Here is a 20,185-nt window from a genome sequence, read left to right on the forward strand (position 1 = left end):
AGCCAAATGTTGAGCAACTGCAATACGCTGCAACTCAGATTCTCAACATCAGCCACAGCAAAGAAAAAAAAACCGAGCGCTGTTATGGACATAGAAGAGTTTGTCTTCACTGGGCAGAATAGTGAATTGCATTCCCAGAAGGGAAGACTGGATGTCGCAGAGTGACTTGGGATAACAAGTCAAATTGAGACCAGTGCAGATGTTGGCACAGAGATGACAAACACCAGCTGGGGCCAGTTCCAGAGTGGATTGTCATGGCAGGAGATCCTGTTGCTGAGCAAAGTGATATCCATGAAGAACAGGGGAGCGTTACCCCTCTCCCCAGAAGTTCTAGTCATTAGTTAAGGAACCTTAAGACAACTTCTCAAACTGCAGCAACAGGATACTGTTGGGTCTTTAGAGATTCAGTCCCAGAGCTGTTTTGGGTTCAGAGGAAGCAGAGGGAGTCTTTTGTGCCAAATCTATAAAGAAAATTGCAACAGAAAGACATCAGTTTTCATCAGTAAGAGGGACTAGATCAACCACTAGATCAACAAATACAATTTTGGAGTGCCTCAGTGCTTCAATATTCAACTGCATTCTCTTGGAAACCCATGCTTTGTGTTTGATATGGGATGCTGAGCATTCTTCTGCTCTGAAACTTGAGAACAGGAAGAAAACTCTATGGACAGTCCTGTGTAATTGTTCATTAACAGATTTCTGAAAGGAAAATTAAAGTCTATTTACCCCTGTCTAAGACAGGTCTAGGGAAACTCAGCATACAGTTCAAGTCCATAAGCTCTGGTCACTATTACTAAATAAAGACTAGTTTAGTACTAGCTTAAGCAGACATCATATCCGTAACACATAAGACATAGTAAGCACTCTAGAACAGAGAAGATGCTGCATGCTTGGCAGCAACAGGCATGAAAATACTAGTCTACTTTATCGCTGTTAACAAACAAAAAACACTGCCTGGCTTTGTACAGGCTTTGTTAAACAAAGACAAAAAAAAAATTAGTCCCAGCACTAGCTCCCTCATAGGGCCTTCAATTTTCCTTATACCCCATGGCAAAATCCAGGCAGAATTTCTAGCAAAGAGGGCAGTTCTCTCAAGACTGAGTCTGGTGGTGAAAGACAATGCCACCGAGCACCTGGCAGGGACACCAGGAGAGCTTCCTTTCAACCATGTAACTAGAAGTGGGAAAGATTCTGGCTCAGACTTCAGTTCTGCTAGACTTCTTTCATTTTGAAGGCTGTCATAGATCCTAATAGCAGCTAGCTAACATGACTTGCTAACATCCGTACCTCCATCAGAAACAGAGAGCTTTTCCAATTCAGCTTCAAGCTCAGCATCCGAAATGGGTGGATTCAGCACCTTCTGGGGAACAGGAGGCAGATCTACAGGCTCCTTAGTCGAGTCCTGGAGGAGACTGTCCAGCTCCTTCTCAAGTTCCTCGGCGTCCATCTCTGCTGATTTAAGAAAACATTCAGTTCCAAGCAGAATTAAGTAGCACCTTCACAGACTGAAGTTCAAGTTTAACACAGGTATTATTACTCCCATCCATCATTACTCATAATAACAACGAACTCCCAGTGCTGCTTCTAAAGGTGAAAATTCAGTCCTGATCTCAGGGAGAAGCTATTTCTTTAGACGCCTTTCTGCTGAGGCATCTAAGGGCAAGAAAACATTTCAGCAGAGACAAACAAGCAGCAACACACAGGCCAGAGGAAAAAGATCATCACTTAAAAAACAAAGGAGCAGCCACTCTAAAAATAGATTTAAATCAACATTACACAACTCTGAACTGAAATCCACCAACACTTAGAGACTGCAAGGATTTGGAGATGCACAATTCCCCTGCAACCCACTGTCAGAGAAGAGAACTCCTTGTCAGTCCTCACTCCCTCTCAAGGCACCAGTAGCAACAGCCTTGCTATTTCAGTAAGTGCTTATCCTCCCAGGAAGGAGGACTAGAAATACGTGGGGAGGGAGCAGGGAAGGGATGGCAGCAAAAAGGACCAGCAGTGGCAAGAGGAGATGAGCAAAGGATGAAAACGCCAAAACATACCTAGACCATTGATCCCCACTCCAGCCAGAGTCTGGGCTACTTCATCTTGAGTATCACAAAGCTGAGAAAAAATACACAGCGTTTGATATCGAATATAAACTGATCTTATGTCTTAGTGTAGCCATCTATGTCAAAAGTAGAAATAACAAAAAAAACCAAACAAAAAAAATTCAAAAGCTGACTTAAAGGCAGCAGGTACAAATGCAAGAGAGACTTCCAACATGACTGTTTTCACTAGCAAAAGCAGTGACATGGAAGATTATTTAACGAAGTGCTACAAGACCAAGTAGCATGTTTGAGGATCAAACATGAAACAGGATTTCATAGTTAAAAAAAAAAACAACCAAAATCCCCCTAATTTTAGCTTTTTCACATAAGTAACAAGCTTATATTGCTGCTTAGGCTAACAAAATAAGGAAGCTAAAGACCAATACATCTCAGCTGTGATATTTACAGATAGCCCCTCAGCTCTCTAGTTGAAGTCACTGTTTAAGTACATGGAGCTGAAGTTGCTAAAAACGTAATCCTTTTCTGTTTTTTTACACCAGCTTATGCAGCAGATTGCTCTCTTCATTTCAATTCATCCAGAATAAACTCGTCTCCTTTCCCTTACTGAATTGCAGAAGATTATGGGTTAGGCAGTTTTAAGACCCTGTTTTTATGCACGTAGTTGCAGTCCAGCTTTCCAAGATATGACTTGTATTTCTTTTTAATATATTTCACTAAACATTTTCTAGGAAAGTTGTGTGCTTGCACATATTGCTAACCAGAAGAACACATGAAATGCACAAATTTAACGTAAATTGTGATTACTAGCCAGCAATAAATGCATATACATAAAACCAAACACAGCCAGTTATCTGAGGACCTCTGCTTGCTGATCTAAAAAGATCAAGATTAAGTCAGTTTGCTCTGGTGACATATGGAATAGAAACCAAACAGCGCCAGAAGCCTCAGCATTAATAGCTTGGCAAGCTTGCTGCATACATCTACACACCACTGGCTTCTTTGTTTAGATGTGCTCTTATTTCAGTACCTCTTGTATCTGATCCACCAGGTTCTCTGCCTTCTCCACAGTAACATCCTTCATAGACAGTTTCAGAGCTCCCACACCAGCCTGATAGGCATTAAATACCTTAAAAAAAAAAAAAAAAAAAAAAGATGCACAATGCTAACTAAGAACAAACAACAGGCAGCGTAAGTTTCTCTCAAGACCTGTTATCCAAGCAGGACCCTCAGAGAAACATGAGCACACAGGAAGAAAACGAAGCCACAAGCAGGTTCATTCAGAGCAATACCCCAACATCAGAGAATAAAGTCTCACCAGGCAGCTTACACCCCTCAGACACGAGCTCCGACAAGCAGGTAAAGCAACACAAATGAGAAGAGCGGGGCTGAAGTGAGAAGCACAAGACAAAATTAACACGCTACCATCTGATCAGTCTGGGAGGCGTATATACGATCCAAGATCCCCTGCACTGCATCCAGCTTGGAATGAAGCTCTTCAATGCGCCTTTCTGTCCTTCGTTTGGATTTCAAACATCTCAGTGCCTGGAGACATTAGATACACAGACTTGGATCACAAACCAGCCAAAGGAAGTGTAAAAAAATAGCAATCCCTGTACAGCAAGGCACACACACAACAGCTGGTTTTAAGAGCTAGATATTTCCACTTCTCTTCACCACATCACTCTGGACAAATCTCCACCTTAAGGAGACCTTTAACCTCAGAAACACCGCTTCAAAACATCTAAGTTCAAGTACACAATGCCTAACCCTGGTCATTATCTGCAGTTATGGATCGGCTCCAAGACACTTGTAGTTCTTCCCAAGTAGAACAGTACTTACCAATTGCTTTTTCCCAGCTCTACAAGCACTCCGGGCATCCTCTTTACATCTGTACAGATGCAACAAGGAAAAGCAGCTTATTCCTTTGCAAGCAGTAGTTATTTTACAAATCAGCAACCATCCTCACTACCTGATGTGACCGAGTAACAATGCATTTCAGATACAACCACCCTTAAGCCATTGTTGCTTCTCAGAAGTGGTCCTTGAATGCATTCCAAGTCTTTGCAAAAACTTTTGACATCCGTTCACTGCGTGTTGTTTTCATGGGGATAGGGAACAAAGACTAGAAAACCTGCCCTACCACATGACTGTGGCTACTGTGTTTACTGAACAGGAAAGAATGACTTGCACTTTCAGAAAGCAGCTTCGTTCTAACTATGTCACAGGAATACAAATTCTACAGCACACGGACGTTCTTCCCACCACCCTTCCCCAAATTACTTCTCTGCTTCCTGGGAAAGGGACTCCACCTTCTGTGACAGCAGCTGTTCGCTTTGCATCAACTGATATACACCAATGTCCACATCATTCATCGGGGAGACTTTGGCATGAAGACCTCGGGCAAACTTCACTATCTAGAGAAAGAGAACCACATGCTCGAGTCACTTGTCTCCAGAATCTGTGCCTGCACTAGAAATACTTTCACTCTGATGGAGGGAAAAGATGCTTTTACACCCCCAGTTTAAGCCTTGCCATAGAGTGATGAGGACATATCAGTCACCATATAACCTAATATTAAACTAGACAGGCTCAGGTGACATCAGTGTGAAAGCAGAAAGCCTTAAAGGAACACCCTGAAGATTTAAAGCCGTCCTGGTCCTCTGAATAGCGTATGGCAATGTCACACTTCTAAGTACTTCAGTACTGAACTGTACAGCGCAGAACACTACAGGCAAAGATGCCATCTCAGAGACGAGAGCGCCTGCATCTCTGCAGTTACTGACAGACAGGAAAACCTTTCCACAGAAAGTGGAACGCTGATTCTAGTGGCATGGAACGATTTCAATTCGGGTAGCTGGGAACAGTCAACCTGCGAGTAGACAACTACAGCATTGCCAATTTGCTAGCTGTTAAACTACATAGGTAACATTACAAATGTTTGACGGAGGAAAATAAGAACCTGTCATGCAAGAATGAGGATTTAATCTCTCATCTATAACCAGGTTACGATATTGGGAGTACATAGAATTGACTTTTCCAATCAAAGAACGCCCATATTTAGCCAATAAAGTATTCTTTCCAGCCAGATGAAATGCAAGACAGGATTATACCACCCAAAAGCAGTCACCTTTACCCTGTACCTTCTCTCCATTCTGTTCCAGGATCGTGACCCTCTTTTCCTTTTGCAGCTGGAGCAGCAACAAGTAAAACGTCCTTTCATCTGGACAAACACTGGCACAGAGGGAACGCAGCTCTGAGAGGGCAACAACAGGGTGAGAAGAAAGCACAGAGTTCTGATATAGGCGATAAACTTCCTCTGCCTTCTCCTGAAAGGAAGCAACAGAGCTCTCTATTAGTTTACACAGGACTTTTACTTCTCTCCCAACAACTGCCGAGTCCACACCTGCTTCCTCCCACACACTGAGGGTAAAAAGTTAGATGCATCACGTTTTGGGCGAGACAGACTTTCCAAATGAGTTGTATGTAACATTCAAAAGCAACTACTATGCCTTAAAAAAAAATCACCATTAATGAATGAAAAATAGTAGTTTTCCACGAGAACCAAAACTACACTATTCACTCTCCGTGTGCAAATGCTACGGAACAACACAAGAACCACACAGGCAGCAAGTTGGCCTCCTCTGCACTTCTTGAAGTCTGCCCCCCACCCTAAGTTTAAACCCAATAAAACCTCTTCTTTAATCCACACTGTGATTGTACTCATCATTTGCATGTGGGCAGAGGAAAAAGAAATGTTTTCCCCATTTTAAGTGAGAGTTATGGTCCACTTAAGACTATAGAAACAACTCTTTCCATCCACCCCCAGATTCCACATCAAGGCTTGTGGGTTTCCAGGCACCTTTTTAAAAGGTTTCTCTTCTCTTCCATGCACACACCCTCTGAAAGGGCTGTGGAATACCCACCGCAGAGGGAAGACACCATCTGCTATCAGAGTAACTACAAATAAAGGAACACATCTAAAGAGCTCTTGCATTTCCGCTAGTCCCAGTCATTTAGACACCACTTGCATGCAATAGCAGCAAGTCTTGGTGCTAATTTTAACAGTCACTGATTAACACAGAGAGGGACCCAAGGTCTCGACTGTCAGCACCACATTATCTACGTTAGACAAGCAACAATGAGTTACGTGAATTCACAATGCACCCCATAGGTCTACCACTAACAGTGTGCCAAAGAAAAGGGTCTTTGACAGGATCCAAGGGCAGTTCTAATCACGTCTGAAAAGGCAAGCTGAAAGCGCACGCTCTGAAGTGAAAGCAGCCTTTAATAACGCACACCCGAGTTCAGCTCGATGATACACTGGACTGACAGCCAGTGACTTCTACGTCACCCGTTTCTCCCTACAACAGATGGCATTCAATCTGCAAGTTTCTCTGGCATACTACACTTGCACAAACTCAAACCTGAGATTTACAGCAGTCTCACAGCACACTACTTGCCTTCCTAGACAAGACAGCAAGCCTGCCCCTTCCATTTCTTGGAAGTCAGTGAAAAGTCATTATGTTAGTTTCAAGGAACATCTGTAGATATAAACTATCTTATTCCCGAGTTATTCCATCCACCTCTCTACAGGCTTTTAAACACCTAAGGAGTACAATGAAGGTCTATCCAACCCTGATCTTTCCTTGCTAGCACATAAAATGACTCATAGTTTTTCTGGAGATGCATAATCTTGAGAAAGCTCTCAACAACACTCACCTGAAGCAGCTCCACATAAATCAGAACTTCCTCTTCCTCAGGTATTTTACTGTCACCCAGCACACTGGAGAGAGTCCACTTCAGGGGCTTCAGAATGAAGACTCCTACACCCCAGGAGATCCAGCTGCTGTCTACACTGGCCATGAAGTCTGACTCCCTCTGCAGCTTGCCACGTCTAGAGAAAAGACATGCATGCAGAACTGAATACGGTCAGTTCTAAACCCTTCCACTGGCAGCAAGCAAGAGTGCTAGCTTGGAGAATTATTAACTGAAACACTGCTCTACGCTTGGTACATCCACAGTCCTACTGGTGTTTTCTAACATCAGTTTCTAGTTAAAGTTTGACGTGTTACCACTGCCTGTGAACGTGCACAGAGGTCTCCACTCCTCCCCAGCTTCCTCTGGACACAAGGGTCTTTTGTTTACTATTTTTCCAGTTTTGCAAGTTTCTCCCAGTATTCTGACTTGAAACCAATGATCCATCAAACACGGAAATCGACGGGGAGGGTCAGTTTTTGCAGGAGGCAGTTGCACATTTCAGTGCGCTTCATTTGCATGTTAAATTGCAAACATAGCTTTTCTTAGATGTAGAGATTTTATTTTTTATGTTACAGACAGACTCAGCTAGCTCCCACTGTTCTTGAATCTTTTCAGGCTATCAGTCCCAGGCTCTTATTTCACAACACAAAACACTTGGTTGCAAATACCAGCGCACCACATCCCCACATGCCCGTACGCCACCACATACCATTCGCAGCTGGGTCATCACAACAACCGTTTCAGGGAAACATAACCCAATTTAACACAAAGCTCCCCCTGCACCTACAAGCTCTCCCAGCACAGTATTCCCTTGGGAATTCCCTGCACTCCCCGTGGCACACTGCCCTCCCACACCTCCTGTGAGCCCCTCTGACTCCCTGTCCCTGCTTTACCTTGCATAGAGCTCCCAAATTCCCGCCCCCCCCCAACCCCGTATTCCCTTGGGCCTCTCCGTGCTCTCCTCTCCTTTGCAAGCCCTGGCACAGCAACAAAACCCCCTCAATCCCAGCGCTTAGCGCAGGCAGGCACAACCACCCCTCCAAGAAGAGCACCAAGCCTTCCTTCGTGTTCCCCCTCCATTTATCCAGCACCCTGCCATGCACACAGCGGGCATCATCCAGGCTGGCACGACATGGAGCTCTCCTTGCCCGCATCCATGGCACAAAGCTCCCTTACACCCCCTCCCTCTGCAACCACCCCTCCTCAGGCCTCCCCTCCCTGCTAGCTGCCCCCCCCTCCCCCAGAGACCCCCCTGCGGCCTTCCCTGCCCTCCAGCCCCCGCAGCGGAAGGGCTGCCAGGCCCAGGCTCCCCTCCCGCCCAGGCCCGCCGGCGCTACCTGAGGAGCTCCCGGAGGACGGTGCCGAGGCCGAGCGGGAGGCTGCCGCGCCGCTCGAAGCCGTGCTGCAGGTCTCTCAGGCAGGTACGCACGGCGCCCCGGCGGCGGCCGCGGGCCAGCACCAGCCCGACCCAGAAGGCCATCTTGCTGTCCCACTCGGTGCTGTTCACCTCGCGGCTCTGCTTAAAGGCCGAGAAGAGGAAAGCCATGCGCTCGTCGTCCGTCTCCCACTCGGGCGGCAGGTCCCCCGCCGGGGCCGGCCCAGGCGGCGCCCGCCCCGGGCTGCACATCTACGCGAGCCCCCGGCTCCGCCGCGGCCTCCGCCCGGCCGGGACCCGCCTGGCTGCCGGGGAGACACAGGGCGCATGCGCACCGCTCTCCCACCCCCCGGCCGCCTTTGTGTGGGCCGCCCCGCACCGCCCCCCCCCGCCCGCCGTGGTACGGCCCTGCGCCTGCGCACTGCGCGCCGCCACCTTCCCGACATGCATCGCGGCAGCCAAGTGCGTGGGGCGGGCGAGTCCGGCGTGGGGCTGGTCGAGGCCTCCCTCTGCCCTTCCCCTCACCGCGGTCCCGCTCCCCAAAACACGCCTCCCACGTGCGTGACGTCACGTGGTGATGTCATTGGGGTGATGTCATTCTGTAGAAATGGGGCGGTGTTTCCCCCTCCCCCTCTGGGGTCAGGCCTGGAGGCTGAGGCCACCGAGGCTGCTGTGGGCCTGAGGCCTCCGCCTTGGGACCTGCTCTGGGGCGTGTCAGCCTTGTCCCGTGAGTCCTCCAAACCCAAGCAGGAGCGAAGGTGAGCGGGCGCCTGGTGAAAATGCCAAGGGGAGCAGCTTTTTGTGCTTTGACCCACACAAGATGAATATGGTGAGGGGCTGCTTTGCCTCCGGGGTCTATCTGTGCTTTGAATGCGGAAAGGCCGAGTTAAAACTAAGCTGTTGTCATTTTATTTGTGTTTCATTACTTTATTTGTGTTGCCGCTGTGGCCCAGCATGGTGCAGAGCCCCGCACGGGCCGTTGGCGGGCGCGCAGCGCGCAGGTGCTGCTGGGCACGCGCAGAAGTGATGGTTCAGCCGGGTCAGCCATGGCTGCAAACGTTTGAGACCGGAGATCCCCTGTCCTCCCCAGAACCTGCAGCACTGCACCACGCCCTCCCATCGAAAATCACCCTGGTAACAGCGCACAACCGTTTGCACGGGCAGGGTTGTGCAATCGTTGATGGCAAAGGTCATGCTGTGCACATGTGAAGCCCGCGGACTCGCCAGCAGCACCGCGGCGGTGAGCAGGATCCTCCCAGCACCCGGCTCTTCCAACCGCTGCAGGCAGCTGGTGCTTGTTACAGTGGAGGAGATCTGAAGAGGCAGAAACCGCATAGTTAAGGTCCCCGTCCCACGAGTGTGCACAGAGAACAGCCCTGGCAGAGACCAGGGCTGACTCAGCCTGGCCTTGCTGGGGCGGCTGAGGGCTGTGGCAGCAGCGCTGCTTCGCAGGGACTCAAGTCTCAGCTCGATGTTGGCTTTCCTGTCCTTTTGCAGCTGCTTTCCTTTTTTTTCCTTCATGTGGCAGCATGATTGTCATTCTCCCCAGTTCCCCAAGGGCAACAGCCTTGCATCACGTGAATGTCGGGATGCAGGAGAGGAGCGAGAGAGAGGCGTTTCTTCATGGGAAGTCTGATGTTTTCTGAGCAAAGCTTAATGCCACTAAGAAAAGGGGAGGCAAATGCTGCTGCTTAAGCAGAGCTGCCAAATTCTGGGTATTTATGTATCGCTGCATTCACCATATGTGGTATTTTTTGTTTCTTGCAGAGCAGGGGGGAATCAAGCTGTGTCTGGGACCTCGGCACTTGGGGTGCCCTGTCCCTCGTGGGCCCACTCAGAGGTTAATCAGCCCTTGCACGATGGAGACAGAACCATTAACACCTCCAACACGTGCGCTTGGACTTTCCAGGTTCCTCAGATGTGTTTGGCTTCCCCGAGAGGCAGAGAGGGAAGGATTGCTTTGGTCGGTCTGCATGTGCCGCAATTCCTCTGGAGCCTCTGGAGGCTCTGAGTCAGACCGGTGGTGTGCCGTCATCAGCTTAACCCTGTAGCTGCTGGGACACAAGAGCCACCCTGTGCCCACAGGATTTGTCCAGAAATCAGGGGGAAGTCAGCCAGCCCTCAGAGACACAGGACGTGGGGCTTGTTTTACTCAGTGTTTTTATTAGGAGGGTTTCCTGAAATGTGCTGGAGCCTGTTGGGACTGCGGTGCACTTGTGCAGGACTGCTTGCAACCACGGGTGGCTGCTGGTTTCGTTTTCATTGAGGTTATTTCACATTCGTCATCAGAGTCGGTCCTTAACGCAGCCCTGCTGACTGACAGGGCATTGACATCGATAAATAAAAGCCAGCGATGGTCCATTCAGAGGGTTTGGTAACACCGCCTTGGCTCTCTTCCCCTGGCCAGACCGAGATGCTGTGGGGAAGGCAGCAGGTCTCAGAGCAGCTTTTAAACACAATCCATGTTTTAAATCAGGAGATGACTCAGCAGAGGCAAGAGCCTATTTTTATCTTCTTCCAAGCTTTCCATGTCAAGCTGAAATTTTATATTAATCCTTTCAGTGCTAGCCCCAAAATAACATCGCCTTCGAACTGCGAAGCCATTCATACCCGGGGACCTGTGATCTCTGGGAATCCTTCTGCCAAAAACCAGCCCGGCTCTTCCCCGCTAAGGAGGGCACATTTTGGCCGCAGTCAGCAAAGCAAACACTGTGTCCTGGAAGCTGAACGGCAGCATCTGACCACGAGTCTTATTCAAAGGAACCGCACGGAGCTGTGTTTATCCACCTGAGAAAATCGGCCTTGAACCTGCGGCGCTGGAGGCTGTTAGACCGGGGCGTCACATGTTTGGTGATAAAAAGAGCCAAGTGATGGTCTGATCCCGCTCCTGCTCCAGACGAGAAACTCCCTCCTGGAAATTCAGCTGTGGAAAAAACTGTGATACAAGATATAAATTAAAATATATATTGGCTGAAGAACTTATCCGTGTGCTTTGAGAAATTTGGGGAAAAGATTCAAGGCATTCTCAGTGTATAACCCTGAGGTTATACAATTCAATTTGCTTTTGTAGCTGTGCGAGGAGATAAAATAACAGCAGCTCAGTCCCTTCGTGGAGTCTCAGGGCTTATGCGTGGCAGGGGATGAGACTGGTCCCGCTGGCAGCGGTTCGGCAGGAGGCGGCTCTGCTCTGCTGAGCCAGCGGGTCTTGGTGCTGCCGGAGTAGTTGGGCTGTGAGAGAGCGGGCATCAGCGGGGCAGCCGCAGGCTTTTCTAGGAGTTTGTAACATCCTAGCTTCACCCCACGGAGATTTAACCTGGGATGGGACTCTCCAAGGTTGAGCAGAAAGCTGGATTTTATGCAATGTCGATCATTTCAAACCTCGGACCTGCCGAGCCAGAGGTTTCCGCTCCAGTTTCTGCTCCAGTTTCAAAGCAGGCAGGTGCCTTGGTTCGGATACGGAGCCTGGGCTGCAGCTTACAGTCTGCAACACCCTCACCCCTCTCCTTCATCCCAGAGCTCCTTTTAAGTCCTGGTTCAAGGGGAGGAAAGAGGAGGGGAGGGGAGGGCAGGGAAAGGAGATGATCTTAGTTCAGACTCTATTTTTGCCTTTTAAAATTCGCCCTTGCTTTTAGGAGCCCTCTGGATTGGCGGGGGAAGGGAAAGCGTTTAACCCTTTCCCCTGCCCAGCGGCTGCTTGCTCGGAGGCAGGGAAGCTGCATCAGGAAAGGTGAAGGGAGAAAGGATGAGGAAATCCACCCGCTTGCCCTGAGCATCTCCCGAACCCCAAAGATAAGGCAGGCAAAGGGAGTGAAGACAGAAGTTTGAGCATCCCTCTGCCGCAGAGGGGAAACTGAGGCACGGAGGGACGGTGTGGCTTGCCCAGGGAAGGGGCTGCGGTGCCGTGGGGAATTGAGCTCCGTTCTCTTGAAGTTCACAGCCTGGACTGCCCGCAAGACCTTTTCTTCCCTCTTTTAAAGAGGAACCAGGCATTTATGAGACAAATCATTTGTTTATCCGGACGGGGGAAGGTCAAAATTATCGGGCAGCTTCAGATCTCTCCCAGGCACAAAAACAGACGAGAGGCAACAAAAAGCTGAAGGTAAAACTGAATGCTGATGTTCAAAAATAATATACATATAGGCACGTACCCCATCACCTCCCCAGGATGTGCTGAGGATCACAGTTAAAAGAGATGCTCTGGAAGGGAAGATTAGAGCCGATTTCTCCCCCCAATCTCTTTTAAAGACAGATGATGAGCAAACAGACGCCACGTTAGACAGGACGCGAGTATTTCAAGGGTCTGAACCATCGAGCGCCGCAGGGGCAGCGCAACCTCGTGCGAGGTTAACCACTAACTGTGGCCGATAAGGCTAGGCTTCCCCAGACGGCCGTTTATTACGGCTGTCCTCTGTGAGCAGTTTGGGCTCAAATCTCACTTCTCCCCGCGGCAAGGGAGCGGGAGGCGAGCCACGGTCCTGCTCAAACACTTGCGCTCATTTTATTTTCTACTTGCAACAGAGCTGAGGAAGTCGGGGGGGTGGAATTCGGTATCCCAAAACCACGGTGGGTCCCCTCTTCTTCTCGATGTGCTTAATTTACCCCCGATGCTTCTGTTGCGGTGCAGCCTCCCCGGCTCCTGGGGGGCTCCTGGTTCAGAGGGAGCCGTGGGGATGAGCAGGCTGCCGGCGATAAGGACTGGGTGCCTGCCGGGAGGCCTGTCCCTGGGTGATAAACACACACCCTTCTCTTGTCCGTGACCAGAGCCTGCCTTTGCAAATAAGCCTTAAATGGAAACGGTCGGTATGCCAGCACGGCCGGGGTGGAAATTCTTGCTTGGCGGGTGAATGACGTATCTGCCGGGGCGTCCCACCCCTCGGGACGGCTGGGGAGTGGGAGAGGGCGAGCGTCGCTAACCTCGCTCGGTAGCTTAAATACTCAGGGGCCGGGCATAAAGCCGTCTTTGATTGAGACGGACGGAGAAGGCACGGCGGCTTTGTAACAAGTGTTTGGCAGGAGGAGGATGAGGTCTCGGAGTCTGGATGCTGAGGGTTGGCCTTCTGCTGAGATGTATCTGAGGGCCCAGTATAAACTATGGGGCAAACTGGGAAGCTCCACTTCTGTGTCCCACTTTGCCCCACATCCAGCCTCCTCCCATCCAAGTTTATGCATGGCAGTACCCTAAAAGCACCAGGTTGGTTTTTCAGAGAGTGGACGGTCCGGGTCCTTCCCCATCCCACTGAATATGCACAGAATATGCAAATGCAGTGGACTAGCATTTATTCTGACCTAACTGAAAAATTAATTATTCTCTAAGGACCCAAATGACTTCAGCTGAAGTCAGTGGTTTCTAGAGCACAGAACACATGGTTTTGGTTAAACAAAAGGCCCTGCATACTTTTGGGGCTTGTAATAGAAGTACCCACCCAGGAAACAACCAGGAATTCTTCTTCTCCTTCAAATCACATTTCAGCTTAATTATTTGCGGCATAGACAGGCCCGAACTTCTGCAAGGAGAAGACCAGGTTTCCATTGCTCAGCATGGCTGGGCACACGAGCGCTCACTCTGCCGTGAGTGTGGTCACCAAAGGGAAGATGCTTCCCAAATATCCACCTCTTGAGTGGCTTAGCTACGGCTCTGCTGATGCTGTTGGACCCGAGGAGCCTCGCTGCCTTCCTCCGAGTCCCGGGGCTGATGACGACACCGGCGAGCTGGTCAGCAGCCCAGTTTGCAACCCAGATTTTCAATGCACCGAGCCCTTTCCCCAGGCAAGCGGCTTTTTTCCTGGCGAGCAGCTTTTTTCCTGCAGCCCTGCCTGAGCCCTGCCACCCACTTTCAGGCTCTCACCTGCGGTTGCCTCTGCCTTGGGCAGTGTTAGAAAAGGATCAGTCACTCAAAAGTTATTCATCCGCAGCCTCCGGTGAGTCACGGCATTTCCGAGGAAGGGAGGGAGGCTGCTTGAAGCCTTGGGCTGTTGAATCCTGCTAACACACACCAGGATTCGTTAGCTCGGAGTTCAGGGCTAGGAAAAAATTAACAAGTCACCATGTCTCTGCCTCCGTTTTGTTTTGTTGGAATAATTTTTCTTGCACACTATCCCGATAACCTGACTGCAGAAGAGCTGGTTGTGTAACGGCAGAAAGTCCAAAGGTTTAACTTTTTTAGTTTTTTTCCCTTTCAGCTCAAGTTCCCCCCCACGAAAAAAAACCCAAACCCGAGGTGGAATTTCCCCGCTTCCCAGCTCAGAGGCGAAAAGATTACTGTTTTGCAAGACAGGCGAGTGTTTTGGCAGAGCCTTACCGTGCCTTTGCACCTTGTGCCACCACAGCCCTCCCGGGATTTCTCACCAGGGCATATTTGTGTAACCTCCTTTTTTTGGGGAGACAAAACCTGGAAAACAAAAACCTATGGCTTCGCTCGCTTGAGGCGGCTGCTGTGTGATAGGGAAAAAATGCAAGCCGGAGAAGCGAGAACACCCTGGGAGAAGCATTCCTGACGGCTCCTATCTGATTTGGGGCCTTCGAAACCAATTTTGACACAGGAGGAAAAAAAAAAAAGGAAAAAAAAAAGATGTACTAAAAAATAAGCGTCTTGTAAAAGGCGAGTTCAGCTTCCCCGGTAAACCGGGCTGTTCCCAAACCTGCAGTGAAACCCTGGTGCGGTTTCTTGGTGGTGGCAGGAGCTCGAGCAGGTTTGGCAGAGAAGCCAGCCCTCCTTCTTCTCATGTCCTCGTAGTCATCTTAGTCGTAGTCTCGTAGTCTCGTAGTCGTCTTAGTCGTAGTCTCGTAGTCTCGTAGTCGTCTTAGTCATCGTAGTCTCGTAGTCGTCTTAGTCGTAGGCTCGTAGTCTCATAGTCTCGTAGTCTCGTAGTCGTCTTAGTCGTAGGCTCGTAGGCTCGTAGTCGTCTTACGCGTAGGCTCGTAGGCTCGTAGTTGTCTTAGTCGTAGTCTTGTAGTCTCGTAGTCTCGTAGTCATCTTAGTCGTAGGCTCGTAGTCTCGTAGTCGTTTTAGTCGTAGTCTCGTAGTCATCTTAGTCGTAGTCTCGTAGTCTCGTAGTCTCGTAGTCATCTTAGTCGTAGTCTTGTAGTCCCGTAGTCTTGTAGTCATCTTAGTCGTAGGCTCACAGGCTCGTAGTCATCTTAGTCGTAGTCTCGTAGTCTCGTAGTCTCGTAATCGTCTTAGTCGTAGTCTCGTAGTCATCTTAGTCATAGTCTCGTAGTCTCGTAGTCTCGTAGTCTCGTAGTCGAATTAGTCGTAGGCTCGTAGTTTCGTAGTCTCGTAGTCATCTTAGTCGTAGTCTCGTAGGCTCGTAGTCTCGTAGTCTCGTAGTCTCGTAGTCATCTTAGTTGTAGTCTCGTAGTCTCGTAGTCGAATTAGTCGTAGTCTCGTAGTCTCGTAGTCATCTTAGTCGTAGTCTCGTAGTCTCGTAGTCGAATTAGTCGTAGTCTCGTAGTCTCGTAGTCATCTTAGTCGTAGTCTCGTAGTCTCGTAGTCATCTTAGCCGTAGTCTCATAGTCTCGTAGTCTCGTAGTCGAATTAGTCGTAGTCTCGTAGTCTCGTAGTCTCGTAGTCGAATTAGTCGTAGTCTCGTAGTCATCTTAGTCGTAGTCTCGTAGTCTCGTAGTCGAATTAGTCGTAGTCTCGTAGTCTCGTAGTCGAATTAGTCGTAGTCTCGTAGTCTCGTAGTCGAATTAGTCGTAGTCTCGTAGTCTCGTAGTCTCGTAGTCGAATTAGTCGTAGTCTCGTAGTCTCGTAGTCATCTTAGTCATAGTCTCGTAGTCTCGTAGTCGAATTAGTCGTAGTCTCGTAGTCTCGTAGTCGAATTATTCGTAGTCTCGTAGTCGAATTAGTCGTAGTCTCGTAGTCTCGTAGTCGAATTATTCGTAGTCTCGTAGTCTCGTAGTCGTCTTAGTCGTAGTCTCGTAGTCTCGTAGTCGAATTAGTCGTAGTCTCGTAGTCTCGTAGTCGAATTATTCGTAGTCTCGTAGTCTTGTAGTCGTCTTAGTCGTAGTCTCGTAGTCTTGTAGTCATCTTAGTCGTAGGCTCGTAGGCTCGTAGTCGTCTTAGTCGAATTAGTCATAGTCTCGTAGTCTCGTAGTCTCGTCTCGTAATCGTCTTAGTCGTACGCTCGTAGTCTTGTAGGCTCGTAGGCTCGTAGTCTCGTAGTCGAATTAGTCGTAGTCTCGTAGTCTCGTAGTCGAATTAGTCGTAGTCTCGTAGTCTTGTAGTCATCTTAGTCGTAGTCTCGTAGTCATCTTAGCCGTAGTCTCGTAGTCTCGTAGTCGAATTAGTCGTAGTCTCGTAGTCTCGTAGTCTCGTAGTCATCTTAGTCGTAGTCTCGTAGTCTCGTAGTCGAATTATTCGTAGTCTCGTAGTCTCGTAGTCTCGTAGTCATCTTAGTCGTAGTCTCGTAGTCTCGTAGTCGAATTATTCGTAGTCTCGTAGTCTCGTAGTCATCTTAGTCGTAGTCTCGTAGTCTCATAGTCGAATTAGTCGTAGTCTCGTAGTCTCGTAGTCTCGTAGTCGAATTAGTCGTAGTCTCGTAGTCGAATTATTCGTAGTCTTGTAGTCTCGTAGTCATCTTAGTCGTAGTCTCGTAGTCTCGTAGTCGAATTAGTCGTAGTCTCGTAGTCGAATTATTCGTAGTCTCGTAGTCTCGTTGTCGTCTTAGTCGTAGTCTCGTAGTCTTGTAGTCGTCTTAGTCGTAGGCTCGTAGGCTCGTAGTCGTCTTAGTCGAATTAGTCATAGTCTCGTAGTCTCGTAGTCTCGTTTTGTAATCGTCTTAGTCGTACGCTCGTAGGCTCGTAGGCTCGTAGTCTCGTAGTCGAATTAGTCGTAGTCTCGTAGTCTCGTAGTCGTCTTAGTCATCGTAGTCTCGTAGTCGTCTTAGTCGTAGGCTCGTAGTCTCATAGTCTCGTACTCTCGTAGTCGTCTTAGTCGTAGGCTCGTAGTCGTCTTAGGCGTAGGCTTGTAGGCTCGTAGTCGTCTTAGTCGTAGTCTTGTAGTCTCGTAGTCTCGTAGTCATCTTAGTCGTAGGCTCGTAGTCTCGTAGTCTCGTAATCGTCTTAGTCGTAGTCTCGTAGTCATCTTAGTCATAGTCTCGTAGTCTCGTAGTCTCGTAGTCTCGTAGTCTCGTAGTCTCGTAGTCTTGTAGTCTCGTAGTCTCGTAGTCTCGTAGTCGAATTAGTCGTAGGCTCGTAGTCTCGTAGTCATCTTAGTCGTAGGCTCGTAGGCTCGTAGGCTCGTAGTCATCTTAGTCGTAGTCTCGTAGGCTCGTAGGCTCGTAGTCATCTTAGTCGTAGTCTCGTAGGCTCGTAGTCTCATCTCGTAATCGTCTTAGTCGTAGGCTCGTAGTCTCGTAGTCTCGTAGTCTCGTAGTCATCTTAGTTGTAGTCTCGTAGTCTCGTAGTCGTCTTAGTCGTAGTCTCGTAGTCATCTTAGTCGTAGGCTCGTAGGCTTGTAGTCTCGTAGTCGAATTAGTCGTAGTCTCGTAGTCTCGTAGTCATCTTAGTCGTAGTCTCGTAGTCTCGTAGTCGAATTAGTCGTAGTCTCGTAGTCTCGTAGTCATCTTAGTCGTAGTCTTGTAGTCTCGTAGTCATCTTAGCCGTAGTCTCATAGTCTCGTAGTCTCGTAGTCGAATTAGTCGTAGTCTCGTAGTCTCGTAGTCTCGTAGTCGAATTAGTCGTAGTCTCGTAGTCGAATTAGTCGTAGTCTCGTAGTCTCGTAGTCATCTTAGTCGTAGTCTCGTAGTCTCGTAGTCGAATTAGTCGTAGTCTCGTAGTCTCGTAGTCTCGTAGTCGAATTAGTCGTAGTCTCGTAGTCTCGTAGTCGAATTATTCGTAGTCTCGTAGTCTCGTAGTCGAATTAGTCGTAGTCTCGTAGTCTCGTAGTCGAATTAGTTGTAGTCTCGTAGTCTCGTAGTCGAATTAGTCGTAGTCTCGTAGTCTCGTAGTCTCGTAGTCGAATTAGTCGTAGTCTCATAGTCTCGTAGTCGAATTATTCGTAGTCTCGTAGTCTCGTAGTCGTCTTAGTCGTAGTCTCGTAGTCGAATTAGTCGTAGTCTCGTAGTCTCGTAGTCGAATTATTCGTAGTCTCGTAGTCTTGTAGTCGTCTTAGTCGTAGTCTCGTATTCTTGTAGTCATCTTAGTCGTAGGCTTGTAGGCTCGTAGTCGTCTTAGTCGAATTAGTCATAGTCTCGTAGTCTCGTAGTCTCGTCTCGTAATCGTCTTAGTCGTACGCTCGTAGTCTTGTAGGCTCGTAGGCTCGTAGTCTCGTAGTCGAATTAGTCGTAGTCTCGTAGTCTCGTAGTCGAATTAGTCGTAGTCTCGTAGTCTCGTAGTCGAATTAGTCGTAGTCTCGTAGTCTCGTAGTCGAATTAGTCGTAGTCTCGTAGTCTTGTAGTCATCTTAGTCGTAGTCTCGTAGTCTCGTAGTCATCTTAGCCGTAGTCTCGTAGTCTCGTAGTCGAATTAGTCGTAGTCTCGTAGTCTCGTAGTCTCGTAGTCATCTTAGTCGTAGTCTCGTAGTCGAATTATTCGTAGTCTCGTAGTCTCGTAGTCATCTTAGTCGTAGTCTCGTAGTCTCGTAGTCGAATTAGTCGTAGTCTCGTAGTCTCGTAGTCTCGTAGTCGTAGTCTCGTAGTCTCGTAGTCTCGTAGTCGAATTAGTCGTAGTCTCGTAGTCTTGTAGTCTCATAGTCATCTTAGTCTTAGTCTCGTAGTCTCATAGTCGAATTAGTCGTAGTCTCGTAGTCTCGTCGTCGAATTAGTCGTAGTCTCGTAGTCTCGTAGTCTCATAGTCGAATTAGTCGTAGTCTCGTAGTCGAATTATTCGTAGTCTCGTAGTCTCGTAGTCGTCTTAGTCGTAGTCTCGTAGTCTCGTAGTCGTCTTAGTCGTAGGCTCGTAGGCTCGTAGTCGTCTTAGTCGAATTAGTCATAGTCTCGTAGTCTCGTAGTCTCGTTTCGTAATCGTCTTAGTCGTACGCTCGTAGGCTCGTAGTCTCGTAGTCGAATTAGTTGTAGTCTCGTAGTCTCGTAGTCATCTTAGTCGTAGTCTCGTAGTCGAATTATTCATAGTCTCGTAGTCTCGTAGTCATCTTAGTCGTAGTCTCGTAGTCGAATTAGTCGTAGTCTCGTAGTCATCTTAGTCGTAGTCTCGTAGTCTCGTAGTCTCGTAGTCGAATTATTCGTAGTCTCGTAGTCTCGTAGTCTCGTAGTCGAATTAGTCGTAGTCTCGTAGTCTTGTAGTCATCTTAGTCGTAGGCTCGTAGGCTCGTAGTCGTCTTAGTCGAATTAGTCATAGTCTCGTAGTCTCGTAGTCTCGTCTCGTAATCGTCTTAGTCGTACGCTCGTAGGCTCGTAGGCTCGTAGTCTCGTAGTCGAATTAGTCGCAGTCTCGTAGTCTCGTAGTCATCTTAGTCGTAGTCTCGTAGGCTCGTAGTCTCGTAGTCGAATTAGTCGTAGTCTCGTAGTCTCGTAGTCATCTTAGTCATAGGCTCGTAGTCTCGTTGTCTCGTATTCGAATTAGTCGTAGTCTCGTAGTCTCGTAGTCGAATTAGTCGTAGTCTCGTAGTCTTGTAGTCATCTTAGTCGTAGTCTCGTAGTCTCGTAGTCTCGTAGTCATCTTAGTCGTAGGCTCGTAGTCTCGTAGTCGAATTAGTCGTAGTCTCATAGTCTCGTAGTCGTAGGCTCGTAGGCTCGTAGTCTCGTAGTCGAATTAGTCGTAGTCTCGTAGTCTCGTAGTCTCGTAGTCGTTTTAGTCGTAGTCTCGTAGTCTCGTAGTCTCGTTGTCTCGTAATCTTCTTAGTCGTGGGCTCGTAGTCTCGTAGTCTCGTAGTCATCTTAGTTGTAGTCTCGTAGTCTCGTAGTCATCTTAATCGTAGGCTCGTAGGCTCGTAGTCTTCTTAGTCGTAGGCTTGTAAGATCGTAGGATCGTAGGATCGTAGGCTCGTAGGCGGTGTGCTCCTCCTCCTCCTCCTCCTCTTGCTCCGCCTCCTC

General features: G+C 48.6%; 1 protein-coding gene and 3 long non-coding RNA genes across 6 annotated transcripts; 2 read left to right on the forward strand and 2 right to left on the reverse strand.

The window, feature by feature from the left end:
• Positions 1-9: 9 nt before the first annotated feature.
• Positions 10-8,520, reverse strand: CHMP7 (charged multivesicular body protein 7). 2 transcript variants are annotated; one of them, XM_075174768.1, is made up of 10 exons: positions 8,156-8,520; positions 6,780-6,954; positions 5,201-5,386; positions 4,341-4,474; positions 3,900-3,948; positions 3,483-3,602; positions 3,088-3,186; positions 2,052-2,112; positions 1,288-1,452; positions 10-461 (listed from the first exon to the last, which is right to left on the reverse strand). In XM_075174768.1, the coding sequence occupies exons 1-10, from the start codon at positions 8,443-8,445 to the stop codon at positions 397-399; spliced, it is 1,344 nt and encodes a 447-aa protein (XP_075030869.1). In that variant the 5' UTR covers positions 8,446-8,520; the 3' UTR covers positions 10-396. The 2 variants fall into 2 exon arrangements, with proteins under 2 accessions (XP_075030869.1, XP_075030870.1); XM_075174769.1 differs by having other exon boundaries at positions 1,288-1,449; positions 8,156-8,519.
• A 426-nt stretch (positions 8,521-8,946) lies between these two features.
• LOC142093486 (uncharacterized) lies at positions 8,947-11,175 on the forward strand. Its single transcript, XR_012677430.1, has 4 exons — positions 8,947-9,022; positions 9,147-9,327; positions 9,961-10,102; positions 10,756-11,175. It is a non-coding gene; the product is annotated as an uncharacterized LOC142093486 (long non-coding RNA).
• Positions 11,075-15,325, reverse strand: LOC142093485 (uncharacterized). Its single transcript, XR_012677429.1, has 2 exons — positions 14,039-15,325; positions 11,075-11,722 (listed from the first exon to the last, which is right to left on the reverse strand). It is a non-coding gene; the product is annotated as an uncharacterized LOC142093485 (long non-coding RNA).
• Positions 15,319-19,698, forward strand: LOC142093487 (uncharacterized). Of its 2 annotated transcripts, none has more exons than XR_012677432.1 (3): positions 15,319-15,395; positions 15,521-15,567; positions 19,660-19,698. It is a non-coding gene; the product is annotated as an uncharacterized LOC142093487 (long non-coding RNA). The 2 variants fall into 2 exon arrangements; XR_012677431.1 differs by lacking the exon at positions 19,660-19,698 and adding an exon at positions 16,211-16,251.
• Positions 19,699-20,185: the final 487 nt, after the last annotated feature.

This window comes from Calonectris borealis, chromosome 27 (assembly GCF_964195595.1).
Source record: "Calonectris borealis chromosome 27, bCalBor7.hap1.2, whole genome shotgun sequence".
NCBI lineage: Eukaryota > Metazoa > Chordata > Aves > Procellariiformes > Procellariidae > Calonectris > Calonectris borealis.

Bases quoted from the DNA above. Each gene is read 5' to 3' on its own strand.
- CHMP7 (XM_075174768.1), bottom strand. From the start codon at position 8,445: ATGTGCAGCCCGGGGCGGGCGCCGCCTGGGCCGGCCCCGGCGGGGGAC. The intron at 3,603-3,899 runs GTAAGTACTGTT...TAATGTCTCCAG, and splicing joins GAGCTGGGAAAAAGCAATTG to GCACTGAGATGTTTGAAATC. The intron at 2,113-3,087 runs GTACTGAAATAA...ATTTTTTCTCAG, and splicing joins TGGTGGATCAGATACAAGAG to CTTTGTGATACTCAAGATGA.